Below are 21,737 nucleotides of genomic sequence, written 5' to 3' on the forward strand. Positions count from 1 at the left end.
AATTCAAAATATTTTTTCTGTGTTCGTCCTTTGTAAATTTTTCATACAAGTTTTTATCCAAAAAGATTAAAGATAAGTTTTTATCTAAAAAATAGAAGATTAAGTTTTTAACCAATTAATAAACTTATAATTCATAAGTTTATTAATTGTTTTTTGTTCAAACAAATGGCTTTTATAATCTTTAAAAAGCCATTTGTTTTTGCAAAATACTACAATTCAATACTAAGCCTTTTAACTTTTTGTAAATAAAATTAAAAAAGAAAACGGTTATTATGTTTATTAATTCTATTTATTAGATAAAGCATAGTATAAAAGATTTTACATAACATTTAGTATAATTCTACAACATATTGCACACCTTTATTACAAAACTTAACAAACAAACAATTGGCGTTTCAAATTTTTCTTTGTTTTTTAAAACAATGTTTCTTCTTTAACAAACGTATGTGAACAATATACTGTATTAACTGATTTGTTTTAAAAGTTGATCTAAATCGTTCAAGAGATCTTCAAATCTACAATTATAATATTTTAATTTTATTAATGTTAAAAAATTTTTTTAATAAAAAATATATAACATACGCTCCACTTATTTGATCATTTTCTTCTATTAAACTCTTGGTGTCATTTGTTTCACCAAAACAAGAAATCGTACTACCATCATCTTTTGTTATATTTGATGTCAAATTATCAAAAACCAAATGTTCATTTGAATTTTCAAAAGTTAAAAGTGAATCCAAATTTGGCCGACTATCATTTAAAGAATCATTTTTTTTCATTGAGTCATGAAATTCCCACAACTCATCATGATATTCATTAATTACTTTTTGTATTTCATTATCGTGCTGTCTTAAGTATGCTTGAGAATCTAAAATGATTTTGTAACATACCACATATTCAACATGAATTTCATTTAAAGTTGTTTGCAAGTCTTTAAAATCCACACTTTGTAGAAGATTTTTTCGTCTTCTTATCGTGTCGTAAACAATATTCTGAAATGATTCACTTTCATCCTTCAGACGATCAAATTCTTTTAAATGTCTAATTAGTTGATATTTTTTCTCATATTTCTCTCTAAGAAAATTGTAAATTTTAAATAATTAGGTAAATTTTAAATATACATACAAAGTAAATTTTTTTTACTTACACCTCAAATTGATCATTATTAATATTTGAAAGAATTTTTGAATCTAACACTTTTCTACTTCTTCGTAATATTGAATCAAAACGTTGTACCACTTTCAGATATGCTTCTACGAACCTTTGAGTCTCTTCCTGTAGCTTGTTACAATTTTGTTCCCATTTTGATAAATATTGTTCTCCGACATCCATAAGCTAAAAAAATTTTGTGACATCAAATAATAAAAACAACAATTTTTTAAAAATAACATACACAATTTTCTTCAATTTTATTTCTTGTATGACTAACTGATGCAACATGAGAATTAACTTTTGTCATTGCAATCAATGTTTTATTTTTCATCTCATCTTTGTTTGATTGATTTTTCTCTATTGAGTCATTTAAATTTAGAGCATAATTTTTCAATCCATTTAATAATGTAACATAATGTAATTGCTCCTTCCTAAGCGTACAAACAACATGTCTAATAAATTCTTTAAAATAAAATGGTTCGATTTTTTCATCTTTCTTCATCTTGAGAACGTCTTGAATAACGTGCGATATTAGCGGATCGGATGGTTTTTCACATATTTTATTAATTTGGGTAACATATAACATTACTTCGTCACTATTTTTAATAAAAAAATCAATAGGTTTCGTATCGGCTTTTATTTGGTCAACGTTACTTTCAATTGGTATAATAAAATACATTTCGGAACTGGGTATCGAAGTAATTTTTTCGATTTTATGTTTCAATTCCTCCATTGTAGTATTATCGTAAATTATATAGCTTAAGAATTTGTAACTTGTTAAACAAAATATTTTCAAAATTTTCGCATTGATAATTTTATCAAGTTCTGAATAAAATTTAAATACAAGTTTAGGTGGTTCTGCTAAATTTGTATTTGATTTTAGGTTACTTTCAACAAATTGTGACCCACGTTGCTTTCCATCATATTCTAAAGCTAAAGTCAACCAATTTTCAGCTAAAAATTTAAACATGTCTGAAACTTGACTTTCATTAAAAATTTTTTCATGGTTCTTTCTTTCTTTTTTATTATTTTCAGTTATAGCTATAACTTTTGAAGATTTTCCTTTTATAGCCAGCATCCATTTAACTAATGTTTCGTGCGGGATAAAAGGTCTGACACCGCATATAACTTCGAAACCAATAACACCCATTGACCAGTAATCAACACGTTTTGAATATTCTGGAGAAGTAATTATTTCAGGAGCATAATAGCCTGGTGTACCCACACAACTGTTCTCTGCAGTTCGAAATATTTGTTTAGCATATCCTAAGTCCGTTAGCTAAAAAAACAGAAAGCATTTTATAATTTCAACTGAAAACGTTAAATGTATAGGACTTTAAATTACCTTATAAATATTTCTACCATTTTTATTTTGTATAACAATATTTTCAGGTTTAATATCACGATGAGTAATGTTAATTTCGTGAAGAGCTTTAACAGCATTTCTTAAGCATTTTAATACGTTTCTACATTCACTTTCTTTGAGACCATTAGAGTTTTCAATTTTACATAGCATTAGCCTTAAATCTCCATTTTCACAGTATTCCATTGTAAGTAACGGAAGTCCAGATATATTATATTCTGCAATTTCATCCATAAATGTTTGACTTACATTAACTGTTTTTACAATATGGTCGCACTGTACAATATTTTTCATCATATCAAGCTCACTCAACCATCTTTCCTTCAATTTGTTTGCTTGATCTGCCGCTAAAGTTTTTAAATTGACCGTGCATTTTTTAATAGCTGAAATATCAACGCAATATACATAGTTTAACTAATCTTACAATTCAAACACAAAATTATTTTTGCATATATATTGAAATAAAATCAAAATATAAATATTATATTAATTATAAAATTACATATATTCAAGTAGGTACCTACCCGTTTAAGAGCTGTAATCTTAAAATAACTTAAATGTATAATGTAAAATTTGGCCGATGTTATAAAATGGCAATGATATCATAATTCTATTTTTTTAAAAATTATTTTTAAAGGGAAAGTTTATGTATGTATGTATGTACATTAAGAAGTATTATTTTATGGTCAAACCACATATTAAACAATAAATTTCACATTCCCTTCATTTTGTATTATAAAATGCAAAGAAAATTTTTTTAAACATAGAATAACGAATCTAATTATGTAGTTTTTTCCAATGTTAAGAGCGAGGACATTCAAGAGCTAAAAGAAATTTATCAATTCTTCAATACAAATGGTTAATATTTTAAAATTAAAATTACATAATGTATTAAATGCTAATGTCATAATATTTTTCCCTATTGCACATTTGGGTCCTAGATACTCTCTATTATTCAACTCAGGATGCAATTCGTTTATCGATAGAGATAGGCATACATACTTAATAATGAAAAAGTTATATACTAATATTTCAAAGACACCGACTACACAACTGTGCATACATATGTACATAATATGCATTGCGAAATAGGCAGATAGGTACGTGCAATAATATTCATGTATATGCAAATTATAAAAAATCGCACAAATAATAAAAAATAACATCTAATATTAAAAATAGAAATATTATAATTAAATCTCGTGGTTTATTCTATTTTAAGAACATAAACTAGTACCGTCTTATGATTGTTTTCTTTCTAATTTCCTGGTTCATTTGGTTTTTTCCCTGGTAGGTACAAAAGTACCTAAAGGCAAACTAAAAATTTAGTACAATGTTCATCAAATTAATTTTCTAAATGTAGTTACTAAAAATTTTTTTTTCCTTTTTAGGATAAAATTCTTACCAAAAAACTTTCCTTTATTCCTCCAAAGGCTTACTTCCCCGAAACTACCTTTACCTAATATTTTTACTTTAGTATAATTTCCAATATGAATTGGTTCCTCAGTTGAACTCATCTTTTGTTAATTTTAAATGCCTTTTTTCTTTTTCAATTCGATTTTCTATTCAAAATTATAAATTACTTCCAAATAAGCAGATTAATATTCAATTTTTGCTCTGCATCCTAATAAAAATAGTCTTAAAATATTTCTGATTTTTATTTTGATTCTCTGTACACGAAAGAGAAAAAATTATGACAGTATTTTAAAAAAATCAGCTGTATTATTTTTTGTTATTTAGGGTTGCACCATGCTGACAGAAATACAGTTCTGCGCTTCGAAAAAAACCGGAAATTCACAGCTGAAGGATTTACACGTACTCTTAAGCCCTCTTTAACATCCTAATAATTTGTTTTTTTTTTAACTGTCATCATTAAATGAATGTACATATTTACAAGTTGTAAAAGAAAAGCTTTCAAAAAGAAAGCCTATGTGCATTAAAGTTGTAAGCTTTCGTGGCTTATTTATAAATATATAATACCCTATATGAATTCCAATTTAAAACACTGCTATGACCAGCGCTTATACTAAGAAATACCAAATATCATTTTTTTACCAAAACTATTCATTGCTTTAATTCGATCTTTATAAAAATTACATAAACAGGCTCGTTATGTATTTGATCCCTATTAAATATAAAGAGAGTATTTGGGTCTGAGTTTATTCCTATTATTGTTGGTATAATTTATTGACATTTGTTTTAATATTATTTTGTCTATGAAATGTGTTTATTGTCAAAAATAATCAATTTCTAAGCATTTCAAAATTAAATAAAATATCGTTATGGAATCAGAATTTTTTTATAAATTTATAATAGCATTTTCATATGTAGCATTTGAAAATCTGACATAATCTTGACAGTGTAAACTTTCCTTAAATCTGCATAAATATTATCAAAAAGCATAACAAACTGGTTAACGTTAATATACTAGTAGTAAACGGTAACACTTAATTAGTTTTGAGGATCTGTCAAATTCTTTTTTTTTATAAACATATAGTTTAGATTTGTGCAGATTTGCATACAAAAATTTTGACATTTGCTACTGCACTTTTTTAATCTCATTTCACTTTTGCTTGTTTTTGTGTATTTCTTCGTTTTTTTCGTTAGATCTTCGCTTTGCGACATTCGTTACTAGGTTTTATAATTTAGTTTATTTTCGGGTTTTGTGTACAAAAAAGAAAAGAAATAATACAATAATTATGATGGAAAATTTGGACAAATTAGATTACGAAATTTATAATTATTCTTCTTATTCTACATCATATTTACCAGAGTAAGTAAAGTGGTTAAATTAATATACATATATGAGATTAATATTTTTGTAAGACTTATAAAAAAAAATCATAGTAAGGCACCTACCTACTTAGATACATATCAGCAAATATGGCACTTAAATTTTCTTATGATAAAAATTTTCCCTTTGATAAAATATTTCAAATAAGTAGGTAGGTACATACTTAATGTAATCCGCTTGGTTTAAAACAAGATGTTACGGTATTTTACCAAAAATAATTTTTAACTGTAAAATAATCAAACATTAAAAAGGTGCGAAAGTTTTTCTTTCTTTAAAAGGGAAAGTAGAAAAAAAATTTGATGTGCAGGAAACAAGAAATATACAAAAAAAATTCCTTGATTGCGTTCAATCTATTTTAAGATGTTTCTAGACACTGTGTTAGAAAAATAAAAAACCATTTGTTTTTTTGAAACATTAGAAAAATATAATTAAAATTTTACTGCGTAATTATCCTCATATATACTCAATAGTCTATATGTACATATATAACTACATACATAAATTTTAAATAATATAAAAAATATATACATTGCCCCCTACCCTATTCTTACGTTAGCAAGTACCGGCCGGCCTAATACTAATTGTAATTTATTTAGAAATACTTGTCTTTATAAAAATTTTTATTTAGGGAGATAATCATGCCGAAAATTTTATAATTGCTATTAAATTAAAATATATTTTTTATTTTAGAAATATTTTAGAAGATAGTCCCAGTAATCAAGCATCAAGATGGTCATCAAACACAAATAATCCACCGCAATTCCTGACTTTAAAATTGAAGCGGCCGGCCATTGTAAGACAAATCAAGTTTGGGAAATTTGAAAAATCTCATGTTTGCAATTTGAAAAAATTTCGTATATTTGGCGGTTTAGATGAAGACAAAATGTTATTATTACTTGAAAGGTAAATGTTTAATTTTTGGAATCTCTTCTTTTTTTATACATACTGTAAATATTATTTAATATATATGTAGGTATATACATTATAATACATATTTTTATAATGTAAACTTAGATAATTTCATATAAACAAATTTAAAGAACAAAGAACTTTGCATAAATTTGTTTTTTTGGCAAATATTTTTACATACAATTAAAAAAATTGATCTGTTTTTAATTAATCAAAATGAGATAAGTTAAATGTTTACATTTAATAAAATTATTTATTTTTCTTTTATTTTTTTTATTTGTTTTTGTTTTTTATTGTTTAGTAAATAAAATACATATGTATTATTTTGTATAAAAATTCTTTCTTAGTACAATGCGTTTCTCATGCAAGTGAGACTTTCTTAGCAAGATGTGATATTTAAAATAAATTTATACTTTCCAATTTTAGTGGATTAAAGAATGATTCAACACCAGAAAGTTTTTCACTACGTTATACAACCGAAGGAGAAAATTTTCCCGTTTTATTTTTAAAAATTATGCCATTACTATCATGGGGTCCAAGTTTTAATTTCAGTATTTGGTATGTTGAAGTTCATGGCCAAGATGATCCAATTTTTATGAGTTCTAGTTTAAGAGATTATAATATGGTACGTTATAATAATTCAGTTTTAATTTTAAAATTAATTTAATCTAATCAAAATCTTTTAGGTAAGGGAAGTTGAAATAGTTAAACTCTGCTTAAAACATTTTCGTCAACAAGGTTATGACAATGCTTTCAAGGCGCTTCAAGAACAAACAAACGTTCGGCTTGAGCATCCAATTATAACAGAATTGCATGAATGTTTAGTAATTAATGGTGATTTCCAAAAGGCGGAACAATTTATTGAACATTGTGTTAATGATGGTTTAATGGATAGTTATATGGCTAAACAAGATTATAAACATTCATGGAAAATTCAGGAAACTTTAAGTACCATACGTCCCGGAACAAGAGGTGGTCATCAATTAGTTATTGATCCTAAGAAGCGATTAATATATCTATACGGGGGTTGGGATGGCTTTCATGATTTGAGCGACTTATGGTGCTTTGATATTGAAAAGAGTACATGGACTTTAATATTTGAGAATTCTGAGTTATTTGATGGACCAAAAGCCAGAAGTTGTCATAAAATGGTGTTCGATCCAATTAGTGAGAATATTTTTATGATTGGAAGATATTTAGACAATTCAATAAGGACTATAGACTATGTTAAGGTATTTTCAAATCATAATTGTAATAAACAATGTAATTATTTCAATTTGATGAAATGTTTCGTAGAGTGACTTTTATCTGTACGATACAAAATCAAGGACATGGCTGCAAATTTGTGATGATACAAGTCAAGTTGGCGGTCCGCAACTAATTTATGATCATCAGATGTGTATTGACATAGAGAAAAGAACTATTTATGTTTTCGGAGGAAAAATTTTAACTCCAAAGTATAAAAGTTTACATTAATCTGTAAAAAAATATTATATCTATTTAATTTCTTTAAGAAGTGTCAATCAAGCTTCATCTGAACCGGAATACTCTGGACTATTTTCCTATCATATTGCAACAAATACATGGACACAAATTTTAGTTGACTGTCATCATCAGAGTGCTTCCTTGACCGATGTTTTATCAATTAAATCCCGTGTAACCCACTGTATGGTGTTTCATAATGTAAAATTAATATAATTTTCAAGTCATATACAGAATACGATAAAAAATTTTTAAATTTTAATAGAAAAATCGTAAGCTTTATATATATGGTGGACAACGGGGTAAGGAAGAAATAGATGATTTTATTTCATATGATGTTGATACCCAAATGATCAATGTTTTAAACCCAAACAATTGTGGAAATCTTTATAAAAGCGAACCACCAGCTGGATTTACTCAGAGAGCCACTATAGATTGTGAAAGGGATGAAATATATGTTTTTTCCGTAAGTGAAAATATAAAACAAAATGGAAATTTACTTACTTTACAGTTTTAATAGAGCTTAAGTAAACAGAAGGAAAAGCGGGATCCCCAACAAATTGACGCATCTAACTCTTTTTGGGTGTATTCTTTGAGAACTAACAAATGGTCAAGAATTTATACATGTAAACATGCTAGTGATCAGTGCTATAATAAAATAGACAAAGGTGACAAACATGCAGAACCCTGTCCAAGATATGCTCATCAACTAGTTTTTGATGAAATTCAAAAGGTAATAAATATTTTTATATCTCGTAATTTATATTATATTTTTGATTTAATAAATTTTGTGGGTATAATTTAGGTTCATTATTTGTTTGGTGGAAACCCTGGTAAAACGCAACTGCCTCAATTACGACTTGATGATTTTTGGGTTTTATTGCTAGAAAAGTAAATTTTTAAATGGATTCAAACAATTTGAATATTTTTTATACCATTAAATATTTTTATAGACCTACACGTCAGGAAACATTACGATACTGTCAGTATTTAGTTAGGAAATTAAAATATGAAGAAATCACAAAAATAAATCCAATCTATGCTTTGCAATATTTGCAAAATCACATTTCAGAAGTTATAGATCATAACGATCCGGTTCAATTAAATAACGTAAGTTTTTATTCTTTACTTTTGTTATATACTGGTCAGAAATTATCTATTAAATTTACATTAAAAACAGTTCCACAAACTCGCATCATTGTTGTTCAAAGGTGAGGATGATGTTTTAGATGAAAAATCTCAATTAATGACTATTCCTGTTGAAAATAAACCAACAAGAATTTCTTCATTTTATGTGGAAAACGAGATATTATCTAAATCTTCTTCCTTTTATAACACTAAGGAGGAGCAATTACCTTTATTACCTAATAATACAAATGCAACAGATTGTAAGTCAGAAGATGTTGCTATGTCCACAGATGACTCCTCCATACAATCAACAGAAGATATAAGTACTCCATCTACATCATCAGTATCAAGTCCATTAATTCATCAAACAATTTCTACTCAGTCTATTGAAAATAATATGCATCAGCAACAGAATCAACATTTACAACAACGGCAACAATATCATGAATTCATTCCTCATACATCACACACATCATTATCAGGTGTTGGAGCGGGAGATGACACCTACGAATTGTATCGAAAATGTGGCGGAAAAAGAAGTCGTGATGATTATAATTTTGAAATAAAAACACGAAGAACATATTTATTCAATAAAATTGTTGAATTAATGCCAAATCATATGGTTCAGCCGAAAGGACATTTAAGTGATTTCGTATTAATTTGAAATTATTAATTGTTAAACAAGACAATTATATTGTACGTAAATAAGCAAATAGAAATTTATGATTTTTACATTAAAAACTCGTATATATACCTATATAATTAACTAGAACTTTAAGAAAAAGTTCAATAAATTTAATAATTTTTTTTTCTTGTTAATTAAATATGTTTAATAAAAATAAATGAGAAATGACGATTTATTATGTATAATGTATTTAACTCAGTATGTATATTATATGTATATATTAATATATTTTTTAAAATAGTGAAACTACATAAACTGCTAAATGAATAAAATAGTCAATTTATTCTTAATTTAAATTTTGCAAATTTGTGCATATTTTTTCGCAAAATTTTGTATGTATCAATAAGTTACTATAAACAAGAAAAACTCGGAAATTCTATGGAATTTAAACAATAAGTTGAAATTTATGACTGAAAAAGCGTTATGCAAAATAGGAACTGATAAAATAAAATAAAAATGTTTTTTAAAAAAAAAACGAAAATAAAAAAAAAATTAGCATTTCAAAATAATTGACGGTTTTAATTGTAAGAAATTTCTTAAATTTTTCTTTTTCTTTTAATCTCTTGGATTTAAATTGCGTTTTTTTTTCGACATTGATTTGAGCAACTCAAATCTTAAAATTTTTCTAAATTTACAAAATTTTGAAATGTTTAGTAAAATATTTTACACAATTTTGCAAATATTTCATATGTATGTTACTAATCAAAACATTAATTTTAAGCAAAAAGTTTATAACCTAAACACAAAACTCAAAATTTAATACTAATAATTGTACTAATATAATTAGAAATACATGTATTATAAGAAAAGTGAAAACCATTTTAAAGACAATTTCTTTAGAAATCAAGAATATTTTAGTTGTTTAAAAGTCTTTAAGAGCAAAGTTAATTTTTTTTTATTTCGTTTGAATAATGCAGATTTTTGTTTTAGAATTAGATATTGTGATAAAATATATATGTAAAATTTGTGCATGTAAAATATTTAACCTATTTTCTCTTTACTTGTAATAAATTTCTACTTTTTAAAAAACCATTTTGTTTTTTTTTTTTTTTCTATTTCCCAATAAGCGAGTCTGGATGTTAACATACCCGTGGTAAAAAAAAATATAAAATTACACTTTATAAAATTTATCATCATATTCATATTGTTTTATTAAAATAAAAAAAAAATTTTTAAGAGGTTTACAAAACATCAAAAGCATTTTTTGAGATACTTTTAATTTAGTTTTTCAATAATATCCTCAACTTCTTGTTTAGTATGCATTCTAAATAATTTTTCTGGTGTCATAAGCATAACTTCAACATTTGTGGAATTTAATTTTTCTTCCATTACTTGTTTTAATGTGGTTAGTGCTAAATCAACAGCATCATTTAAACTCATTTCTGGTGTATAATTATCTTGTAAATTTTGCTGCGCTCCTTCACTACCAGATCCTATAGCTTTTGCACCATATTGAATATAGGTTCCAGATGGATCCATGTGCCATAATTGAGGTTGACCTTCGTCAACACCTGCAAATAAAATTGCGACCCCAAATGGTCTGGACATAGCTGAACCTCCTGAACTATCACCAAACTGAATAGCTAAACTAGAAACTGCTTGGGCACACGACTCAATTGACATACGTTCATTATACGAAAACCAATGATTTTGACATTCAACTCTTGCTCTATCAATAAGAGTTCTTGCATCAGCCATTAAACCAGATGTAGCGCAGCCGATGTGAGTATCCACTTCAACAATTTTTTCTACCGTTGATGGTTCCATTAGAGGTGATGTTATGCGCTTTTCAACAGCAAGTACAACCCCTTAAAGGATATGGAGTGGGTCTTATATATTACTTAGATATTCAAATAATGTTGTTTTTACGTTACCTTCCTTGGTACAGATACCAATAGCAGTCGAGCCCAATTTAATAGCCTCAATTGCATATTCCACTTGAAAAAGACGACCTTCTGGTGAAAATGTATTTACACCTCTGTCGTATTCTGATCGTGTGAGGAACATCTACAATACAAGCAGGAGAAATTTTAAACTTAATTTGATTACAAAAATTTGTAATTGAGGTTATTAGTGAAATTTATGAAAATAAATGCGATTCATGTTTTACGCTCTTAAATTCTTCATGCATACTTACATTTTTAAATTATAGAATTATTTAAACTTCTTTTATTACTTAATATAAAAATATAACCGAGATGAAATACTCTTAACTTTGCTATACCGCTGACTTGCACCTTAAACAATAGAAGTGCTTCCGGTGTCAAAAAACTCGATTGTCAACGCAAGTGCTGCCATTTGTAAGTTTCGTTGAAATGCAAATTCAAAATGATACAAAATAGAATTCACAATATAAATTTGAAAAAATTGTTTTGCATACACTTCTACAACTTTCATAACGTATTTAATATTCTTAAAAATATTTTAAAAATTTTGGTTTCAACCGGTAATAAAAAGTGATCAGTATATACAATCATCTTCAAATTCAATGTAAGTGCAGCGTATTAAATTCATTATGAAAGCTGTAGAAGTGTATACAAACCGAAATTTATTGATGTTAAGGAAGACTTCAAAGTTTTTAATTTTGGTGCAATATTGTTAGGATAAAATTGAAAATATCAAAATTTTTAACAAAATTACTTTTTATTTAATTTATAATTTTAAAAAAATAAACAAAGAAATATATTGAATTATTTAAGCAAAATACTGCTTTCTGTACTCTTTTAGGGGTTGCTTTTTATTTTGGAACGGAATTTTAAAAAAGAAAAATATCGCATACTTTGTTTTCTTGAAAAAAGTAATTTTTTGCCTTATTTTCTAAACGAAAAACCGAAATCGCGTAAAACAAGGGATAGGTGTAGTTACGTAAAATAAAAACAAAACTTTTTCAAAGTTTTACAAAGTGGGAAATTTTTCTTAGACAAAATTTTTTCAAAAGTGAAATAGAATTTGCTTAAATTTCAATTCGTATTTTAATTAGCAATTTCTAAAAATTTCTAAAAAAAAATTAATTCTAATAAGTTTTTCATTTTAAAATTATCAGCATACGTAGGTTTCACATCCATAAGAACCTTAAGAAGGTGCAAAGTGGCAAAACAGTGACAAAAATTTGAGTGTATCAAAGGAAATTTTAAAAATTTTTGATGGAATTTGCAAATTTTTTTTTCAAATAACTTTTAAAAAGATGCTTCCACGTTTCAGAGGAGGAATCACCATTTCCATCTTTCACGAGGAATCAGAATTCTTTCTTATGGAAAGAATAAGAAAAAACTGTTAAAAAAATCTGGAAATTTGAAAACTTGTTCTGAAAAAAGGTAAGTATAACATAGTATGTAAGTATAAGTTTGAAAAGTAAAGATGCATAAGTCGCGTTTCCCGAAGTTTATAATGGTTTCCACTCCGGGAGCCATAAAATAAGACACCATCTTTGTTTCAACCCTTACTATCTTAATTTACTAACATATGTATATACATACTTATGTATATATATGTATGTACGAAATATGTAAAACATATTAGATATATGTGTATAAATGTTATGTAGTTACATACATATACATACAAACATATATTGCATGACATTGATCCTGCACGAATTTTATTTTAAAAAGTCTTCAATGAGGTTTGAGAGATTCTTTTCATGTTGCATATAGGAACTATTATTATCAGTGTTTGTGTTTCTTATATTAATAATCTTATTCAATAAATATTTATACCCTGCACTTCGTGAAGGGTATATTAACTTTGGTATGGGGTTTGTAACTACTTGAAGGAGTCATCTGCGGTATGGACATATATATATATTCTTGCTCAGCGTAAAATTCTGCGTCGATTTAGACATGTCCGTCTGTCTGTCCGTCCGTCCGTCCGATCGCACGATAACTCAAAAACGAATGATGCAATCGACACCAAACTTTCACAAGTTTTTTCTTTTGTGCCAAGGACGAGCCCTATCGTTATTGGACTAAGTCGGACAACGGGTTCGGGTAGCTGCCATACAACTCCAAGAGTTTATTTTAAATATTTCAAAAACTAATAAAGGTATAAATATAAAATTTTGTATACATGTGTCCAATTATATTCTACACATGCTCTAAAAATTATAATGGGATAGCTGCAAATTTTTTATATTCGGCAAAATAATAAAGTCAGATTCATGAAACTTGGCAGTCATGTGTCCAATTATAGGTCAAATATATTTCTGAAGTTTTAGAGGAATTGCTTGACAGGTTCGGGTACCTGCCATACAACTCCAGAAGCTAATTTTAAATATTTGGAAAAATAATAAAGTCAGATTCATGAAACTTGGCAGTCATGTGTCCAATTATGGGTCAAATATATTTCTGAAGTTTTGGTGGAATTACTTGACAGGTTCGAGTAGCTCCCATACAAGTCTAAAAGCTTATTTTAAATATTTGGAAAAATAATAAAGTCAAATTCATGAGACTTGGCAGTCGTGTGTCAAATTGTAGGTCAGACATATTTCTAAAGTTTTGGTGGGATTGCTTGACAGGTTCGAGTAGCTCCCATACAAGTCTAAATGCTTATTCTTAATATTTGGAAAAATAATAAAGTCAGATTCATGAAACTTGGCAGTTGTGTGTCCGATTATAGATCAGATATATTTGTGAAGTTTTGGTGGAATTGCTTGGCAGGTTCAGGTATTTACCATACAACTCCACAAGCTAATTTTAAATATTTGGAAAAATTGTAAAGTCAGATTCATGAAACTTGGCAGTCGGATGTCTAATTATAGGTCAACGAAAGGTGCAGGGGATAATTCAATCGGTTTATACCGACTGAAACGTTTTTACTTGTTAATATTAACACATACACTAATGGTCATCGTTTTGGAGTGGTTCACATGAAACAAAGCCGCTTATGTATTTTAAAGTTTAAAAATTACTCTATTAGCATCTATTCAAAATAATAGATTTAATCAAGCGTTTGAAGATTTTTAAATTGTAAGATCTTTCCAACTTCACTTCAATAAAAATATTTTTATATAAGTTATTATAACATGTACACACATACATACATACATACATTTATATTTATTTGGTGTCTATTTTGATTGGACGTGACTATACCTTTGATTTCCTTTTACATTTTTGTGTTCTGATCTTTGCCTTTGAAAAAGTTTTGGTTTACTTAAAATTAAAATAAAATTCAAAACCGTAACAAAATATTTTGTTATTTATATAATATATTTATTCTTTTTTCAATATTAAGATTATTGGAGAATATGAAAATTAAAATATAATCTTGGTAATAAAATGGTTATTTAAGAGTAAAAATTAAATGAAAATAATAAAAGATCTAGATTATTGAATGCTCAAGATTTTTTTTCCTAAAACTTTTAATGGATATTGTTTTTTTTGTTAAATCACGATTTATTTATTTTTAATTTAAAAATGTGAGTTTTGAAAATAGTTTACAGGGCCAAACATGAATTGTTAGTAATTGGATATTAGGGTTATTGTTATTATTAACTATTTAAGATAAATTAATGAACTCGCAGAATACAAAATACAAAGTTTTTATTAAGATAGGAATAAAAAACCAAAAAGAAAATGAAAAAAAAATAAGTCAGACAAGGCTAACTAAGAGATGGAAAAATACATTGAAATTTATGGTTGAAGAAAATATAAAAATTTCTTGCCTTTTGTTATGATATTCAGAGTTCGATATTTATTACTTGCATAAAAATAAAAAATGTAGATCCCATGTCTAATCACATTCAATTTTTTTCTAAGCTTTAGAAGCATTGTTATTTCTATAACTCGGGGAAAAAAAATTGTGCAAATAAAATATATATTACAACTGAAAATTAATAAATATATTTTTGTATATAATATAGGTGTGCAAGTACACTACACATCAAAATAATATCAAAATTGCGATTATTCTTGTTTATTATTTGCATACAGCTAGATATTCCGTTATTATATTGCAAATATTTATAGAAAATAATAAAATATAGAAATATTTTGGATGACAAGTTTATATGGTAAGTCCTTGAAGAAACTATGCATAATACATTGTATTGTTGATATAGTATACGTATAATTTAAAATTTAATTTTAGTGAGAATTTAAATAAAGTACTTAATATTATAATAAGATTTTCCGGAAATTTTTAAATTTATTTGTCAGCTACTATTATTGAATTATTTATTGGAAGTACATTTCGACTAAGCTGCATATCAAAAATTTATAACATAAAATTTTTAACTTCAGGCAGAGATTGACAATACATACTTTTATTTTACAAGGAAACTGCCATATTTGCAATGGCTAATTGATATTCATGCCTAGGAATGTTAATTTATTAAAATAAAAAACCAAAACTTCCCTGCGTATAACGCCTGCTGTGCAGACTGGTTTGACTCTTTGTGTGTTACATAGGACCAATTTAAAGGCAAGCTATCCTGAAGAAATATAGGAAACTTGTGAAATTACCGTCATTTTATTGGGATAGTTGGGAGTATATTCAATATTTATAGATCACTATAATTTACACTTACAATTATATGTGTATATTATAATATGTAATTAACGACATATTGACATATATGTACATAATTATTAAATTAAGTATAATTTGATAATTAATACAAAATATCTGATAGAACAGCTAACTAATTTAGTTCTCCAAATTAAAAGTCGAATGAAATGAGTGTTAATATGTAAGATTGAATAGTTTACACCGTGGGGTACCCTACATGCTGTTGGCATTAATATTATGTGTTTATGTAGGTAGGGTGTAATTATAAGTTATTTTCACATTGATTATATAGATATAATTTAGTTTCACGACTTTATTATTGCTATACGATTTTTTTTTTAATTTAATTGCTCAATATTTGAGTATCTAGATTTTATCTATTAAAGTGGTATAATTTAAATTATGGTAAATATATTTTTTTTTATATATGAAAAATGAAATGATCATTTTGTATGTTGCACACCTAGAGCGTTTTAATTTTCGTATTTACTTTCTTAGTATACTTATGGTTGGAACGTCATGCTAATAATTACTGCTATGTCTACCTAATACACAATATGTGTAGTAAATTATTTTTGGGAGCAACTTTTAATAAACTTGCTCTAACGTAAGTGTAATACGATCATTCAATTTTAATTTTTATATAGCCGCAAGATTTGTATATGTGTAGAATGTGTTATATAATAATTATATAATTATTTCAAATAATTTAATGTACAAGGATATTACATTATTTATAACTAATTAATATGATGAATAAAATTAAAAAAATTCTACTAGACCATTTTAATTCTTTTTGCTTTTATTATTAATTTTAAAGCAATAAAAGAGTTTTCTTGTGAATGAACTAGCTTATAGTGAATTTAATCCTGCATTTGAATTTGATATTACAATAAAATTTGAAAATCAAATGGATATTTAGCATTTTTTTTGTTCTATAATATTAAGATTAAAGACTATAAAGGTCTTATAGAACCAATAAGATATAGAGATTAAATAAGCATACCAAATTGATTCTTGGCATGTATTTTGGATGTTTCCTAATAAAATGAATTCTTCTGAAGTCGCAATTTCTAATAAAATGAGTTCTTCTTAGAACAACTAAGGAAAGTTAAGTTATTTCTTTGAAAATATTGCTATATATTCTTGTGTTTCGTTCTTGGATATTGGGTATACGTAAATTTTACATGAAATTTTTAATGCAAGTAGTATGAGTTTCAATAAAAATTAAATGTTATATAAATTGAAAAATGTTTTTGATAAAAAAGATTTCAGGAAATTAAGAGAGAAAAGAGTAAAAAATTAAAATATACATTTTTATATATATATATATATTCTAATATAATGTACCGTTTTAAAGTAATTTGAATCTTATTTGTTTTTTAATTATAAATTTTCGTTTTTTTTTTGCTAAATTTTTTTTCTCTTTTGTATTAATTTCAAATTTCTAACATAAATTTTCTCTACTTCACGGTTAATTTTTAACAATTTGCCGTGGACAATTTACACAAAACAACTTTTTAACAAATTCATGACTTTCAAAAATTCATAATGAAAAATTTATTTTAGAGCTTGACTAATTTTTAAAATTGATTGATTTTAAATGGTTATCATAGAAATAAGCTGTTCATTTATATTTGATCCGCTGATTTTTTAAATTGATTTAAATTAATTTATTGTTTCCTTAAATTTTATGAAATTTTTTTGGTTTTATTTTTGGTTTTATTTTTACATGTACAATAGAAGTTTTATATTAGTTAATTTGTTTAATAACTTAAAATATCGCTGTGCATTTAATTTAGTTTTTGGGAAAATTTTTTTAAAGAAAAAGACATAAAAATTGCGGAAATTTATAAAAAGTAAAAAAAAAGTAAATCCTAACTTATGCAAAATAACTTCCTTCATTATTTTACCTTATAAAAACATGATAAATTGAATAAAAACAGTTCCTTAATTTTCAATTATAATTAAAATAGTTTTAAAATTTTTTCAAGTACTGAACATTTATTGAATTCAAAATATGTAGCTACAGTTTTCTTTTTGAAATTTTTTTTATTATTAAATTAATTTCAAAGTGGAAATAATAATACAATTTAAGGAAACGTGCACAATGTATGCAGTACTTTTTCCCCTTTTTTCAAAAATTTTAGTAAATTCACATGCTATTGTGGATCAAAAAACATTGTTTTATAACTTAGATTTATTTATTTTTTATACTTTTCAAGTACAAATTTAAAAGATTTAAATGAGAACTGAAATATTGGAGCTTTTATATTTAGTACCTGTCAAATTTCAGTGGAAATTTTAAAAATTTATTGTAAAATTTTAATTTTTTCTGTTATGTACGCTAATTATCGCGTATACAAAAATTTTTAAATGATATTTTTAATTTTTAATAAGCACATTTTATTATATTTTGTTATTTTTATGTGAAATGTGTTTAGGATAATCTTAGTAAAAGACGACAGTGTGCTGAATGTGAGTATACAAAAAGTGAACTATAGAAAATACAACGTATGGGATCCTAATTTGTTTGCTGCTATGTAGTATACTAGATATTAAAACATGTGGTAAGCACTTTATGTATGCTGATGATTTAGAAGTAATATAATATGCTGGAAATAGCTATCAATATCTACAACAAAGCAAAACTTAGAAATTATTAATATTTGAATGAAATATCACAAATTAACCATTTATATATTTATGAAATCAGGGTTATTTTATTTTAAGAATAAATACAAATAAAATAATTAGATATTGAATACAATTGCCATAAAATTGAAAATATCAATAAGTAAAACTATTGATTAACACATACTATTTAACTAAAATATAAGAATTTTCAATCGAAACTGTTATTGGTCAAAATACGCTTTTTATATAAATACATTACGATATAAAATTTTTTTACTTAAATAATTATATGATTAGTACCTAAAATGTATAATTAATCGTATTTTTTATCAGAGTATATATAAATTTTCTTAAATTCTGGAATATTGTTTAAAATATTTGTAACGATTTGTACGCAACATGATACGTGTTAAAATTTATGGCAAATAAAAGATATTAATACAATGTACATAACATAATATGTAGTTATAGCAGAATTTAACAATTTCAATGTCTAAAAAGTATATGTACAATCTATATACATACATAACATCCTGACTGTATGTAACATCCTTTTAAACTAAATATTTTTCCATTTAATTTACATTAAAAATTTAGATGTAACCACTTATTTATATAAAATGATATTCTGTTATTAAGGTTTTTAAATGGAATCGGTGAAGATTTGGTTGAGTCTACAAATTATTAAGTTGATTAAAATAATTTTAAGCGGTGCAATTGGGTGTACCGAATTTTTGTACTTTTTAATTGAAAAAAAAATGCACGTTTATTATATTACACGTATGTATGTGTCCAAAATACAATATAAATTTTAGTAATGAGTGTTTAGATAGCGAAAGAAAGTGGCTTCAACATCATTCCAGTAATTTTTTGCTTAAATTTCAAATTCCTATTCCAAATTTAAATTTCCACACTAATATTGCAGGTTGTTGATCAATACATCAAAATTTTTATATTAGCATTTTTTAAATTATGACTTCGGCTTATGATTATTATTAATTTCGAATTAATTAGTTTAAATATAAATGTATAATTAATATTAATTGAATTAGTTAGGGTTAATATCCTAAAAACTTGTAAGTCATACTACGTCATAATAATTTGGTTATTAAGTAAAAATTTCTAGTTTTTTAAATTATATGCGAAAATTACATTTGCTGGTTATCTATTAACAAACTAAAAAACTTGTATACATATACATATTTTAATAGATCATGTAAAATTATTATATAAGCATTTTAGTTTTGAAATTTCATTTAAAGTGTTATTCATTTAAATTAAAACTATATTTAATATATAATATAATATAATATAATAAAGTGTTGATAACATGAGGTGCATACATTGTATTAAGTGGGCACGAAAGATATCTTTACACTAAATTTTTATGTACATATATATACAATGCATGTATACACCTACATCAATATACGCGAAATAATAAAAGAAATACCGCGATACATTGTTTAATATAAAATTTTATATATGTACGAAATCACATCATAACATTGCCAATTATAATAATAATAAACGATGTTTTCTTTTTAACAGTGTTTTATGTATAAGATAGCTGAATTAATTTTATATTTTGTAAATTGACATAATATGCTATATATAAATATATATATATATATATATATTATTAATATTACTTTATGAATACATAACATATGCATATACATACATATTATATCTAAGCAAATTAATTATCTATATATAAATTCAACAGAAAACAACTAATTTTCAATTAACATAGCAAACATTAAATATACAGTAATGAGATTATTAAGTACTTATTCATAATATTAGAAAATTGTATGGCATGAATGTTTTAAATATTTAAAAGTATTCCGAATCATTGTATATATGTATTTCAAATGCTGTTGTATACATATGTACTATACATAATATGTAGTTTGAATTCAGACGTGAAAGGAATTTATAACAAATAAAATTATAATAGCATTGTACGGCAGCTGATTGCACATTGTATATGAATTTTGCAAATTAAATATGAATTATGTATATACATATATTTGTGGATGGCTATGTATATTGCTGTGGATGGTAGTACACAAATATTTTTATTAATTATTAAAAAATATTTATGAAATATTTACGGTAATCTGTAAAATTAGTATATAAAAGGGGATGTTATGTGCAATGGTGGGCAATCAAATTTATTAAAAACGAATTGTGAATTCCAAATTGTTACATATGTATACATAATATGTAATATTATTTAAGCATACAAGTTTAAACATAATGTTAAAAACAAGTTATTATAAAAGAAGATCATGCAAAAAATAATTTTTTTTATTCATATTTTATATTAAAAAAAAATATGAAGTTATAATTAAATTAATTAAAAACTACTGTATAGGAATTTTATGTATTAAAAACTTTAGAAACTAAAAGTTGATACTTGTAAAATGAATGGTTTTTAGTTAAAATTGTGTTTCAGTATTTATAAAAATTAAAAGGATTTAGATTTGATTGATGTTATATATGAATTTTATTTAACACGGAAATGTTATTAATTTATTTTTCTTGACAAAAATGTTACTATTATTATAGCACTACATGTAATGGATATTATTTATTAAAATTTACTGAAATTGTCTTGTCCACTTAAGCGGATAGTTGCATATAGTTAGGAAATTTTTAAATTTTTTAATCCAAATCTTATTACCAAAGTATAAGAATTTTCGAAAGCACGTAGGATAGAAATAAAAAGTTTGTTCTATTATAGAATTATAGATAATTATAGAAGTTGAAAAAGTAGGTTTAAAGTTGCTGTTAAAGATGGTGCATTCTTGTTTTAGTTTATACCATCTGTACAATCTCATTTTTGTGTATAGATATTAGTTAAAGCACAAATAAAGTGCAAAGGTGCAATAACTCAGAATAAATTTTTATTGTTAGATTAAGTTATTAATGGGTTTCGTACATTCAATCTAAAAAAAATTGAGTTTAAAAATATTTAAGCGATTCGTATTTTCTAGAAAAAATTTTTTTTGCTTGTAATTTGAATGTTATACCTTTAATGTATACAAGAAACCATGTATTTATAATTTATT

The 21,737-nt window shown here is 25.3% G+C and overlaps 3 protein-coding genes across 6 annotated transcripts; 1 reads left to right on the plus strand and 2 right to left on the minus strand.

Moving 5' to 3' along the window:
* Nucleotides 1-280: 280 nt before the first annotated feature.
* On the minus strand, nucleotides 281-4,185 carry LOC129610885 (inhibitor of nuclear factor kappa-B kinase subunit beta). Of its 3 annotated transcripts, XM_055523663.1 has the most exons (7): nucleotides 3,921-4,185; nucleotides 3,753-3,832; nucleotides 2,498-2,898; nucleotides 1,394-2,431; nucleotides 1,148-1,335; nucleotides 583-1,074; nucleotides 281-515 (listed from the first exon to the last, which is right to left on the minus strand). In XM_055523663.1, exons 3-7 carry the CDS (start codon nucleotides 2,810-2,812, stop codon nucleotides 464-466), a joined length of 2,085 nt encoding a protein of 694 aa, XP_055379638.1. In that variant the 5' UTR covers nucleotides 2,813-2,898; nucleotides 3,753-3,832; nucleotides 3,921-4,185; the 3' UTR covers nucleotides 281-463. The 3 variants fall into 3 exon arrangements, with proteins under 3 accessions (XP_055379638.1, XP_055379636.1, XP_055379637.1); XM_055523661.1 differs by lacking the exon at nucleotides 3,753-3,832; XM_055523662.1 differs by having other exon boundaries at nucleotides 2,498-3,832.
* Nucleotides 4,186-5,069: 884 nt separating this feature from the next.
* LOC129610734 (muskelin) lies at nucleotides 5,070-10,258 on the plus strand. Of its 2 annotated transcripts, none has more exons than XM_055523404.1 (11): nucleotides 5,070-5,288; nucleotides 6,000-6,212; nucleotides 6,645-6,843; nucleotides 6,905-7,450; nucleotides 7,515-7,675; nucleotides 7,733-7,901; nucleotides 7,966-8,166; nucleotides 8,221-8,433; nucleotides 8,506-8,591; nucleotides 8,654-8,810; nucleotides 8,881-10,258. In XM_055523404.1, exons 1-11 carry the CDS (start codon nucleotides 5,215-5,217, stop codon nucleotides 9,490-9,492), a joined length of 2,631 nt encoding a protein of 876 aa, XP_055379379.1. In that variant the 5' UTR covers nucleotides 5,070-5,214; the 3' UTR covers nucleotides 9,493-10,258. The 2 variants fall into 2 exon arrangements, with proteins under 2 accessions (XP_055379379.1, XP_055379380.1); XM_055523405.1 differs by having other exon boundaries at nucleotides 7,736-7,901.
* Nucleotides 10,259-10,639: 381 nt separating this feature from the next.
* Nucleotides 10,640-11,774, minus strand: LOC129610735 (proteasome subunit alpha type-5). The gene is made up of 3 exons (XM_055523406.1): nucleotides 11,651-11,774; nucleotides 11,388-11,520; nucleotides 10,640-11,321 (listed from the first exon to the last, which is right to left on the minus strand). The coding sequence occupies exons 2-3, from the start codon at nucleotides 11,518-11,520 to the stop codon at nucleotides 10,729-10,731; spliced, it is 726 nt and encodes a 241-aa protein (XP_055379381.1). The 5' UTR covers nucleotides 11,651-11,774; the 3' UTR covers nucleotides 10,640-10,728.
* Between the last annotated feature and the right edge of the window lie 9,963 nt (nucleotides 11,775-21,737).

The sequence above is a fragment of the Condylostylus longicornis genome, unplaced genomic scaffold (genome assembly GCF_029603195.1).
Source record: "Condylostylus longicornis isolate FDR11 unplaced genomic scaffold, ASM2960319v2 ptg000048l, whole genome shotgun sequence".
In the NCBI taxonomy this organism is placed as follows: Eukaryota; Metazoa; Arthropoda; class Insecta; order Diptera; family Dolichopodidae; genus Condylostylus; species Condylostylus longicornis.

Bases quoted from the DNA above. Each gene is read 5' to 3' on its own strand.
- LOC129610885 (XM_055523661.1), bottom strand. From the start codon at position 4,032: ATGAGTTCAACTGAGGAACCAATTCATATTGGAAATTATACTAAAGTA. The intron at 2,899-3,920 runs GTAAGAATTTTA...TTGATATTTCAG, and splicing joins GAATAAAGGAAAGTTTTTTG to CTATTAAAAAATGCACGGTC. The intron at 2,432-2,497 runs GTAATTTAAAGT...CTGTTTTTTTAG, and splicing joins ATGGTAGAAATATTTATAAG to CTAACGGACTTAGGATATGC.
- LOC129610735 (XM_055523406.1), bottom strand. From the start codon at position 11,520: ATGTTCCTCACACGATCAGAATACGACAGAGGTGTAAATACATTTTCA. The intron at 11,322-11,387 runs GTAACGTAAAAA...ATATCCTTTAAG, and splicing joins TGGTATCTGTACCAAGGAAG to GGGTTGTACTTGCTGTTGAA.
- LOC129610734 (XM_055523404.1), top strand. From the start codon at position 5,215: ATGATGGAAAATTTGGACAAATTAGATTACGAAATTTATAATTATTCT. The intron at 6,213-6,644 runs GTAAATGTTTAA...TTCCAATTTTAG, and splicing joins ATGTTATTATTACTTGAAAG to TGGATTAAAGAATGATTCAA. The intron at 8,592-8,653 runs GTAAATTTTTAA...ATATTTTTATAG, and splicing joins TGGGTTTTATTGCTAGAAAA to ACCTACACGTCAGGAAACAT.